General features: G+C 38.6%; 1 protein-coding gene across 4 annotated transcripts in view; it reads left to right on the top strand.

The window, feature by feature from the left end:
• The window catches only part of ltbp1 (latent transforming growth factor beta binding protein 1), a 345,179-nt gene that overhangs the window by 198,550 nt on the left and 133,676 nt on the right, over positions 1 to 12,953 (top strand). For 3 of the 4 annotated variants that reach the window (XM_061964595.2, XM_061964590.2, XM_061964608.2), the window contains exons 10-11: positions 2,631 to 2,798; positions 7,760 to 7,933. In XM_061964595.2, coding sequence (XP_061820579.2) covers positions 2,631 to 2,798; positions 7,760 to 7,933 — 342 coding nt within the window. The remainder of the gene's footprint in view (positions 1 to 2,630; positions 2,799 to 7,759; positions 7,934 to 12,953) is intronic. The other variant, XM_061964602.2, reaches the window with a different exon arrangement.

The following is a 12,953-nucleotide window of genomic DNA, read 5'->3' as shown; positions in this document are numbered from 1 at the left end:
TGTGTACACTAATTAAATTCAAGGATCAGTGCTTTAGTTGCCATTTTTAAGTTTTTTTTTAATAGGATTTTTTTTCATATTATACATAGTAGTGGTGGGTTATTGGGATTTATGGTCTTCTGGGGTGTACACCAAACCAAAAAACTCTGTCACATACCCATAATAAGATCTGTTCTGGATGTTGTGAACCTTTACTCCTTTAAGTACCAATATTAAAAGCACAAAAATCCAAGGAAGATTACGACTCACTATTCTTAAAATATTGTGAATATTCGGAAACGGAAAGAGTACTACTTTTTTTTTAAAATTTAGACAAGAACGCATCTTTCTTTGTTTTATGCATTCTAACTTGTATTATACTGCAAGTACGAGGTGGCTAACAATGAAGCTAATGGGAGTAATCTATTGCGCGCATAGAGCCCTCTAAAAAACACAGAGAAAAACCGCGAATCACATGTCTTGACTTGTGATTTTTTAACCAAGTGTTACCGATATTGTTAATATAAGCGTTAATGTTGAGGAAGTACTTTTAGCGGGGCCGGGATCACCATACTTGCCAACCCTCCCGGATTTTCCGTGAGACTCCCAAAATTCAGCGCCTCTCCCGAAAACCTCCCGGGACAAATTTTCTCCCGAAAATCTCCCGAAATTCAGGCGGACCTGAGTGACGTGTCGACAGTTCACGTCCGCTTTCCCACAATATAAACAGTGTGCCTGCCCAATTCTTGGTTTCTTATGTGGGTTTATTGTTAGGCAGTTTCATTAACGTCCTCCCAGCGCGGTAACAACACACAACAACAGCAGTCACGTTTTTGTCTACCGTAAAGCATATATATATATATATATATATATATATATAGCTAGAATTCACTGAAAGTCAAGTATTTCTTATATATATATATATATATATATATATATATATATATATATATATATATATATATATATATATATATATATATATATATATATGAAATACTTGACTTGGTGAATTCTAGCTGTAAATCTACTCCTCCCCTCTTAACCATGCGCCCCCAACCACGCCCACGCCCCACCTCCGACCCCCCCCCCCCCCCACCTCCCCACCTCCCGAAATCGGAGGTCTCAAGGTTGGCAAGTATGCGGGATCACAGACGGGTAACTAGCTAATGCAGCTATTGACGCACTGAGCTTCTGCTGCATTGCCTCTGAGCTGATAAAAAAAGTTCATTTTAGATTATAAATCAGGCCTCTTAGTTGTACAGTAGGAGGTTGTGGCCATAAACCGAGAAGTTTATGAGAAGTCAACCTTGACGTTTAACTTAGACCTGGAGATCGCAAGGAAGACACGAAAAGATAGTTTTGCTTTTGGTTTTTGGTTTTTCATTTAAACGTGGAAGATATGAACATCTCATCAGTCGCCATCCCAGTGAGAGCAGACTGGCGTTTTTTAATGGAGTTTTTTTTTTTTTATAAAGAGATTATTAATACATGAAAAAAAACTTCTTGCAACATACTTTTTTCCGGTGTTGTGCCGGTCGTGCGGTCTCTTAGTGCTAAAAAAGACAAGTTCTGTTGTCTAGATTGCGCTTCTATGTTGCAGAAAAGGTCGCACTGATCACAGATATGTAGACGGAATGTGAAGCAAATGAGTGTCTCCATGTTGACAACCGATAATACACACTAAAACTTATCTTTAGCATGGCGGTCTGCACGACTTTTGTACTTGTTATCAATTGTACACACGGCCTTAGTAGATCACTAGCAACACAGAATTGGAAATCCTACCCTGCAGTGTGAACGTAGCCTTAAAGATGTATTTATTTATTTATGTTTCTCCTATTTGACCCTCCATCCTAATAAATCTGCAGAGGACATTTGTGTTTTACATAACATCTATTTCTCCCTCAAAATGTTTAAATCTGACAATAGTAATTGACAAAAAATGTACACGATTTCAGTCCCATTTATGTAGACAAGCTTATCAAGTCCTGGTCCGCCGTGTTTTTCCTATTACTAAAACGTGCCCACTTAAGTCGACGTCAACAAACGCTATATGTTCGACCAAATATGAGAACCAAAATAATAATTTAAATGAAAAATGGTTAATTTACATAGACGTGTGTTGTAGTATTAACTTCATCATTATCACTAGGCAGCAAAATAACTTGTATTTACTCCACATTAAACATGCACACACTCACTTCCTGTTCAGCGCATAGTAAATATTTATTTTTAAATTGTTAGCCGCTGTAATGAAGATTTACAAAAACTCAAGAGGGACATGCAAAATTAGCTCTGTAAGATAAGAGTATACATTTTGTATGAAAACACAAAAAATATAAATATGCGCAAATAGAGGAAAGCCATTTCAACAAAATGTTTATCATCCATTATCCTTATGACTCTGAACAAAATCACACGTGAAGGCAAGATTTCGGTTATGTCGACAAGCGTTTGTCGACGTGAGTCAGCCAGTCTGAGGGCCGCGGACAATACTGTTGCTATTATTTGTGTTTGCTTCGGTAAAAGGGACTTCTTGATTTCTTCACTTTGTCATGTGTTTTCCCTTGTGTTGTCTCCTCCACCCTGGTGCGCCACTTCCATCGCATCCGCTCTGGTCTTTGCCCTCCTCCTGCACTCCTCCTCAGCCAACATATCTGCCGTTCAAGAGGAGAAGGGAGCTTGCTTCCGTTTGGTGAGCTCGGGGAGGCAATGTTTGCACCCAGTGTCTGCTCAGCTGAGCAAGCAGCTCTGCTGCTGCAGTGTGGGCAAAGCCTGGGGACCACATTGTGACAAATGTCCCCCTCCAGGAACAGGTAAGGCTCCCAGACCTTAGACCTTAATCATGTCTCTGTCGCCTGTTCTTTATCCCACTTCAACTGTTTAGCACTTTCATTTGTAAAAGGCAAACAGAATGCACAATTACTGAAGCGATCATATCCTTCAGCTTTCATTTGACTGTTGACCAATTACAAACTTCTAAATCGTCACAATGATTAAAGTCAGTCCCTCCAGGATTTCACAGGCCTGAACTTGCAGCAGCTTTTACAGACGATTGCGGCAAAAGTTGCTTATTTGTTTTCAATAATATTGAATGAACTTGTCATTTTATCAATTTGTTGTCGTTGTTTTAAGTGTTCCTTGTAATCTTAACTACGCAGACTTAAAATAAGACACTAGATGGCTGTAAAAGCACATAGTAAGAGCTCATTGTCAAATTACTGTACCGTTATAAGTAACTAATAACTAATCATAGTAATAATTAATTATAATCGTAGAGAAAAAAAAACACCACCAAAGGCTGCCTTAGTTTGCGCTGTCTGCTCTGTTCACAAGTTGTTTAATGCTTGAAAAATGTACTGCACTTCTTTTTTTTTTTTTTTTCCTATTGTCACAATCATTATGAAAGAGATGACGACGACAACATTTTTATGGATTCTAAATAGGGATGTCCGATAATGGCTTTTTGCCGATATCCGATATTCCGATATTGTCCAACTCTTTACTTACCGATACCGATATCAACCGATACCGATATATACAGTCGTGGAATTAACACATTATCATGCCTAATTTGGACAACCAGGTATGGTGAAGATAAGGTACTTTTAAAAAAATAAAATAAAATAAAATAAGATAAATAAATTAAAAAAAAATTCTTGTATAAAAAAGAAAGTAAAACAATATAAAAACAGTTACATAGAAACTAGTAATTAATGAAAATGAGTCAAATTAACTGTTAAAGGTTAGTACTATTAGTGGACCAGCAGCACGCACAATCATGTGTGCTTACGGACTGTATCCCTTGCAGACTGTATTGATATATATTGATATATAATGTAGGAACCAGAATATTAATAACAGAAAGAAAGAACCCTTTTGTGTGAATGAGTGTAAATGGGGGAAGGTTTTTTTTGGGTTGGTGCACTAATTGTAAGTGTATCTTGTGTTTTTTATGTTGATTTAATTAAAAAAAACAACAACAAAAAACGATACCGATAATTAAAAAAACGATACCGATAATTTCTGATATTACATTTTAACGCATTTATCGGCCGATAATATCGGGTGAATGTCCGATAATATCGGCAGGCCGATATTATCGGACATCTCTAATTCTAAATATTAAATAAATGATAAATAAATGATAAATGGGTTATACTTGTATAGCGCTTTTCTACCTTCAAGGTACTCAAAGCGCTTTGACAGTATTTCCACATTCACCCATTCACACACACATTCACACATTGTAAATAAAAGTTGCTTAGAGCGGGGCCGAAGGAAGCACCTCTATTTCGCCCATAAAATCCAATAAATTCAAAAAGCTCCTACAATACATTTCGTGACTTGAACTTTGACCAAGTATTAGTGATATTGTTATTAAAAGTACTAACTCGGACAAACTATTTAGAGTGGTGCCATGATCAGTAGTTTCTTTCCTTATATGTGATCTGCTGCTTCCTTGCTTCCTTGCTCCCTGTAAGTTTATTCTAGATCATAAATCATGCATTTCACCTAGACAGAAGAAGTCTGAGTAGGTATTTTGAAAAGTTTGTACACTTTGACTGCCATTTAAGACCCAAAAATGGCGAGAAAGACACGAAAAGATGTTTGGTCCCTCCTGATTAGCCACTTGACGTGTGCGTTTGAGTGCAGGTTAAGTTGCGACCATTGGACAAAATTGCGAGGACGCGCATAATTGTCACGGATTGGTTGAATTGGTCGTAGATTATTGGAGGGACTGTTAAATGGGAGGCAATTAGCGGTGTAACACACTTTTCATGTTACTAAAAAGTGCCCGCTAAGTCAACGACATACATGGTTATGTAAAAATCAATAAAAACAAAAGAAGGGTTGGTGGAGGCAACAGGAAAGGAACTTTCACTTACATTCAAAGTGTTGCCATACAGTGGTACCTCCATTCAAGAGTGTCGCCCATTAATTTGTGCTTGCCCCCCTCAAGAAAAGAAAAAATAATATCATGTAGCATCCCATTTAAAAAGAAGAATAAACTTTTAGATACGAAGTATTATACGAAAAACAATACAAATAAGTGGTGTACAAACAACCACTATAGTTTTATAAAGTAATGTAATGGTGAAGTACAACATTTACTCTGAGTGGCATTGATATCGTATATCGGTCTGATATCAGCAAAAAAAAACAAGTAAGGGATTATGAGAGTCTCTTTTGTTAGCCAGCTGGCTAACAAGCTCACTATCTTACTGAGAGACCGCATTCTCCAGATGTCTGACAAGCGTTTAAATGCTCACTCATAACAGACGAACTGCCATGAAAAGCAAGGTCCACTTTGTAAACTGAGCTAGTTATTAGTGTCTTTGACATGTTTAGGGTTTCCATATTTTGATGTTGTTGCAGTAGCCACAGCCATTTTTTTCTTCCTCTTGCTGCTAGTAGCCGGTCGCATGTTCATTTTTTTACAGAAATACACAAGCAATGATGTCACAGACTATTATTTTTGTCGACGATGTTGACGAATTGATGCACCTCTATAATCAATATATTACATTTTAGAAGTAAATGGTCTAGTCAGTTCAGTGATTTTTATTCAGTTCACCACAACCTAGCAATTAGTTTTCAAAGAGATGTTTTGTCTCATCTTTGACAAGTGCTCACAAATCCTAATAGGACTTGCGGTAAGTCAGGTGAGGAAAGTGCCAGGTCATTCTTCGGTCATCATCAAAGCCTTTTGCTCGCTAAGCCGAAGAATTTTGCTTTTAGTTGGTTGTGCGCGATGTAGTCTTATCTTGCATGAAGATCACAGCTTTCCTGAATGCTGCAGGCTTCTTTCTGTACTACTCTTTGGTAAATGAATTATCCAGGAACAGGCAGTAGGCGTTCTTTACTCCACCTTTAAAGGGAAACTGCACTTTTTTGGAATTTTACCCATCATTCACAATACTTATGTGGGACAAAAACACGCAAGTATTTCTCTTTTCTGTTTGTTCTAAATAGTGAAAAACTGCTAGCATGAGGTGAGTAACAATGCTTATTAAACACGCAAAAAAAATATCCAAAAAACGTCAACAAGGCTCTATTTACCATACCATACCACCAACTTTATTTATAAAGCCCTTTAAAAACAAGCACAGTTGAAAAACAAAGGGCTGTACACCACAAAGAAATAGAGGCAAAGGACAGACTAAAAAATAACATTTAAAACAGAAATAAAAATACACATTGAAAAGGCAAATGCAAATTACCCTAAGAACAACTTGTTAGATAAAAAAACAGTTTAAAAGTTAAAAACAGTTAAAAAAGTTAAAAGCTAAAAACAGATTAAAGTCTCATGCTGGGTTAAAAGCCAGTGAATAAAAAAGGGTTTTAAGAAGGGTCTTAAAAATAGCCAAAGAAGGGGCCTGTCTCACATGGAGAGGGAGATCGTTCCAGAGTTTGGGACCCGCAACAGAGAAGGCTCTGTCCCCTCTGAGCTTGCGCTTTGTTTTGGGTACCTCCAGGATCAGCTGATCAGCTGACCTGAGGGACCGGGTGGGGGAATAGAGGTGGAGCAGCTCAGAGAGGTACGGTGGGGCAAGACCACGTAAGGATTTAAAAACTAGTAAGATAATTTTTAGCAGAGGAGAAAAGAAAAGAAACAGCAGATCAACTGGTCTAAAAGGGGGGTCTATTTAAAGGCTAGAGTATACAAATGAGTTTTAAGATGGGACTTAAATGCTTCTACTGAGGTAGCATCTCTAATTGTTACCGGGAGGGCATTCCATAGTACTGGAGCCCGAATAGAAAACGCTCTATAGCCCGCAGACTTTTTTTGGGCTCTGGGAATCACTAATAAGCCGGAGTTCTTTGAACGCAGATTTCTTGCCGGGACATATGGTACAATACAATCGACAAGATAGGACGGAGCTAGACCATGTAGTATTTTATACGTAAGTAGTAAAACCTTAAAGTCACAGTGCACAGGAAGCCAGTGCAGGTGAGCCAGTATAGGCGTAATATGATCAAACTTTCTTGTTCTTGTCAAAAGTCTAGCAGCCGCATTTTGTACCAATTGTAATCTTTTAATGCTAGACATAGGGAGACCCGAAAATAATACGTTACAGTAGTCGAGACGAGACGTAACGAACGCATGAATAATGATCTCAGCGTCGCTAGTGGATAAAATAGAACGAATAAAGCTAAATAATATTATTTAATATTTTACGGTAATGTGTTAATAATTTCACAAATAAGTCGCTTCTGAGTATAAGTTGCACCCCCGGCCAAACTATGAAAAAAACTGCGACTTATAGTCCGAAAAATACGGTAGTACCCAGCTTCTAAAACTTGTAGCTCATCCCCTTTACATCCAGACTCAAAAAGATAGAGTTGTGAATTATCATTTGTCCAAAAGTAGTAGTCGTTGGCTCTCACCATGTCTGCCAGGTTTAGTAGTTGTTATTGTTGTTGATTAAAGTTGCATTCATTGCTATGCGCTCAGTGAAATGCGACCAGGAAAGTAGTTATGGTAATGCTTAAAAAGAACAAAATACGTAAATATCACATGTTATCATGTGTCTGTTACTACATTACATCTTTACAGCATGTATTGATGGATGTTTTTGTGCTTTATAGGCAAAATAAGTTAATTCCCAGTACCTACATTGTTAACCACTTCTTGCTCGCAGTTTTTCTCTATTTAGATCGCGTAGAGAATCGAAAGACGTGTTTTTTTTCTCACACAAGGATTTTGGATGATGAACATAATTCCAAAAAAGTGCAGTTCCCCTCTAAGTTTTGTTGTTCTTTTTCTTCACAGCCATGTTCAAAGACATCTGTCCTGGGGGAATGGGCTACACTGTTCTTCCAAATCCACCTGCCAATAAGCCAGTTACAGTGAACCAGAAGCCCACGGACCCACTGACCCCACGCCCACTGCCGACACTCGACAAACCAGTGGTGGTTTTTGGGACACAAGAAGAGATTGTACCAGGTGAGTCTCTTATTTGTTTACTTTGCAAGTCACTCATGGTCTAGCGGTTAACTCGCCTGACTTCTGTGGTGGCAGTGTTAGTTCAGTCCTCACTCACTTTCAGTCATTGTCCTTTAACTGACAGCACATTGAATCCATTGCAGCTGGACTGTTAAGGTTAATGTCTAAACTGTATTTACTATTTACACTTGATGTGTTGATTTGACACACTGAACTTGAAATGGTTCACAACTGTGTCATAAGGGATGTCGTAGTCACTACTAAGAAGCATGAACCATCATCTAGGGTCCACGGCACCAGCGTCTGGTCTGGCTCTCAGTCTAGTACCTTAACAGCAGTCACAGTACTTTTGCACCCAGTGTAGGTCTGTGCTGACATGCTTCTACAGACCATCACTGACAAATAAGTCATGTTGGAGGTGGTTTTGGACTGGAGAACATTCTCCACAATGTATTCATTCAGAAAGTGGAACCAAATGTTGGTTCTTATACAGGGTTTCTAATTCTTAAAGTTTGTATAGTGAAGCAAATTTCTCCATAAGAAACAACGTAAAATTAAAGCTGTAAACAGCGATGGACGGGACCGACTTTGACGGCACATAAAATCCAAACCGGAGCAGTTATTAAAACTCTTTCGTCAACTTTTAATCAGAAGGGTTCAATCTCTCTCCTGTGCTAGTTTGAAGCCGACACGACAAACGCGCTCAGAGCTCACAGTAATGTTTGAAAAAAGGTGACCGGTTTTTACAAAACTTTTGTTTTGAAGGGGGAATTGCAAACGTCCTGTTGATTTTTGCTGGGGGTTGTCAATTTATGAAATGTAGGTCTAAGTGAGACCTACATAGAGTATTCATGTCTCTCAGACATTCCTACTGGAAGTTACAGGCAGTTTTGTCTGTATTTTCTTCCTACGAGCAGTTTTGTCTGTGTTTTCTTCCTAGGGGGCGCTAGAGCGCAATTTTGAGTTTTTTTTATTTATTTTTTTATTAGGTCGCATTTTTCACCAGTCCTGATGTGTGTGTCCAGTTTGGTGAGTTTTGAAGCATGTTAAGGAGGTCAAATTACAGCTCAAAGAGGCAAAAATTACTGTTTTTACGAAACTTTTGTTTTGAAGGGGGAATTGCCAACTTCCTGTTGATTTTTGCTGAAGGATGTTCGTGTATGAAATCTAGGTCTAAATGAGAACTACATAGACGTTTTTGTTTCATGTCGCTACGACATTCCTACTGGTAGTTATAGGCAGTTTTGTCTGTGTTTTCTTCCTAGGGGGCGCTAGAGCGCAATTTTAAGTTTTGGGTTGTTTTTTTTTATTAGATGGCAATTTTCGCCAGTCCTGATGTGTGTCAAATATGGTGAGTTGTGAAGCATGTCAAGGGGGTCAAATTACAGCTCAAAGAGGCGGCGGAATAATAATAATAAAACCTTACAATAACAATAGGGTTCTCTGTCCCAAAGGGACATTGCGGTCCCTAATAATGGGATCCATTGTACACTTTGAACATCATATAAAATGCGATACAATACTGTATATCAAACAAACTTAATAAGGGGGAGATATAACATATTTTTAGTTATTAACAAGTCAAAACAACAACCTAAACTGTGCTGAATGCTCTTCTCAGCCAAAACGCGGACAAACAGAAGTAATTATGGTGCTCTCACAAACAATCAGAAATCACACAAATCCTTTACTTTAACACCATACTGCTACAATAATATCCTTTTGAAAAAGTCACATCCACTTACTGTACATCGACGAAGAAGGAGCTGACCAGAACCAGCAGACAGACAGAGGGAGATCTGAGTGCAGGGGGAGGGGCCAAGGGAATATGTGCCATGAAAGAGGCCCCGCTCAACGAGAAATAGTTTTTCTCTCGGCTGTGAAATGAGTCTGATTAGCATTTTTTTCCATTATTAGTAGATTGCACAGTTCAGTACATATTCCGTACAATTGACCACTAAATGGTAACACCCGAATACGTTTTTCAACTTGTTTAAGTCGGGGTCCACGTAAATCATCCATCCATCCATTTTGTACCGCTTATTCCCTTTGGGGTCGCGGGGGGCGCTGGAGCCTATCTCAGCTACAATCGGGCAATTCATGGTAAATGAATTGACTCTGTACTGCTAATTGTTAAGCCGCTTCCAAGTGAATACGAGGCCAGTATTGCCGATAGGAATATCGATAGCGATAGCTACTTAGGTTTATTCAAGAGCACTAGAAGTTTTTGATGTTAACTGGCTGTCCAGCATTGTCGAAGTAAACATGCTTCAGGACTTCTTGTATCGGGGATTATATCGCACATTTGACATGCTAGCTCATAAAATCCCATACTTGTTTTTTGTTGTTGCTGATATCGGATAGATATCTGATATCAATATTGGATTGTGACACTCCTAATACAGGACGTTCTGCAAGAGATGCTATCTGAATATAATTTTTGGGACCAAAGAAAAGAAGAGTATCAATATTAGAACAGAAGACATTGTGCAGTGTTTAACAGCAGTGTTTTACTTCCAAAGTGAAGTGTAAGACAAGAAAACAATCGCTTGGTTCTAGCAGCAGTAAAAATGTCTGCTTTTGTTGTATTTAGAACGTTTTTACAAGTGTGAGCTGCCAAAAAAGGGAATGCGCCAAAACATCTGGTGAGCTAACTTCAGCTGTACACGAGGTAAAATACATTTATATGATGTGTACAGCTGCATTTCCTTTCTGTGGGTAGACTCATTCTCCCACACTTAAGCCACATTTCCACCAAGTGATACGGTTTAGTTCAGCTCACCACAGTACGGTTTGGAAAGCTAAATGTGGATCTGTTTCCTCTGCAAAAAATGTGTGGACTGATGAGGGTGGTGGAATGATCTTATAGGAATGTACAGACCCGATATTGATATCGGATATCTGTCCGATATCAACAACAACAAAAAAAAACTACTGGATGATATGGGCTTCTTCATAAAATGTGTGATACAATCTCCGATACAAGCAGTCCTGCAGCGTGTTTACTTGTGCAAAGCTGGACAGCCAGTTAACATCTAAATGTCCTCCAATAAACACACAAAGTTGGTCTTTTTTTGTATTTCAGTCTAGTCATTTCCAAAAGGTAAACATGGTAGGTTATAGGCTACTAGGAACTTGCAGCTGCACAACAGCGAAGCACACAATAACACACGAGCTAGACATACGTAATAAGTGTCCTTACTGTAACAATATTGCAGCTAAGAATTAGCACTCAATATAAACAAGTATCAAATAATTGTACCGGTAGTTGCATATTACTTGCACATACAAAGTCTCCAAGGAAGAAGTGTATTAGAAAGTATCCAGTAATAAATGTGTCTGTATCATTCAACTTACTGTGTCATGAGCTTAATTTATTGAATTATTGTGGCCATTGGGTATCGCCCAAAAAAAAGAAAAATACCACTTCAGTTTAACTTTAAGACAGCGTAAGTCTATTTCAGAAGTTAATAATAAATAGGTTAGTATTTTTAATTCCTACAATTATTCTTTTTTTAACTAATTTCGCTTCATCAAATATTGTCTAGCATTCCACATTGAAAAAAATAATAGTAATTAAAATATATATATATATATATATGTATAACCATTAGTTAGTTGCTTATTAACATGCAAATTAGTAACATATTGGCTCCGTGGCCTAGTGGTTTGAGTGTCCGCCCTTAGATCGGTAGGTTGTGAGTTCAAACCCCGGCCGAGTCATACCAAAGACTTTAAAAATGGGACCCATTACTTCCCTGCTTGGCACTCAGCATCAAGGGTTGGAATTGGGGGTTAAATCGCCAAAAATGATTCCTGGGCGCGGCCACCAGGGGGTGAACAAGGGGATGGGTCAAATGCAGACAAAATTCACCACACCTGGTGTGTGTATGACAATCATTGGTACTTTAACTTAACTTTAATTATTAAGTACTTATTAATGCCTTATTCTGCATGGCCTTATTATACAACCAGTAAGCCATTAACTAAGAGTCTTCCCTCAATAAGGTTAGGGTTAGGGTACTTAGAATATGTTCCCCTGGTGTCCAAATAGCTCCAGATTAAGTCTTTGTTACTTAGAATATGTTCCCCATCGGCCAATACTCACGGGTTCAATAGTGATATCGTATCGGAAGTGAAAAAGTCTTATATCAATGTAAATAGGAGGATAGAGTCGAGTGAGTGGTATTGATTGTTGATTAGTCGTGTCTTGAAGCAATGTAGGAATAATGGAATGCTCCTTGGCTGCAAGTGGTAGAGGCACTGTTTATTACTTCCGCCAGGGGGTTATGTAATTTTTGTCGTTGGTTTGTCTGTTAGTTAGTAAAATACCTAAAACTGTTATGGGAGGATTTTCATGAAACCTTTAGGAAATGTCAGAAATTACATAAGGAACAACTGAGTGGATTTTACCTTACGTCAGTACGTCTCAATTGTATCCCCCCTGACACACACACACACACACACACACACACACACACACACACACACACACACACACACACACACACACACACACACACACACACACACACACACACACACACATTCTCCACCGTGACTATAAATAGTATAATTTCTCTATAAAATTGTTACAAGTACACCTCTGCACAACATTGTATCCTTATTAACATTAAGGAAAACAATACACCGGTCTTTCCTCTTCCCCCACCATAGTTACAGTGTCATAATCGGCAAGGGAGAGTAGAAACATTTTGAAATAATATTAAAAAGAGCACTCAAGAAGGTGTGAGGAAAAAAACCTAAGGATACACGCTTAAGGTGTGAGAAACGGAAATCACACACAGGTGTGGAGAATAACATTTGCCATAACACTTCAACCGCAATGGCGGGACTGAGCCACAGGGAACGAGAAGCGTGAGGGGAGCTAAAGACGAAGAGATGTACACGACTGGAAGGGTGAAACATCAGGAATGAACTGCCGGCGAGTGAAAGCCCTGGAGAGCTTAAGTAGTCTGGAGGAAATGGGTATCAGGTGTGCGTGCAGGTGGCTACACGC

The sequence above is a fragment of the Nerophis lumbriciformis genome, linkage group LG02 (genome assembly GCF_033978685.3).
Source record: "Nerophis lumbriciformis linkage group LG02, RoL_Nlum_v2.1, whole genome shotgun sequence".
Taxonomy (NCBI): domain Eukaryota; kingdom Metazoa; phylum Chordata; class Actinopteri; order Syngnathiformes; family Syngnathidae; genus Nerophis; species Nerophis lumbriciformis.
Note: the sequence above shows the minus strand (reverse complement) of the source record. Positions and strands in the feature narration are given on the sequence as shown.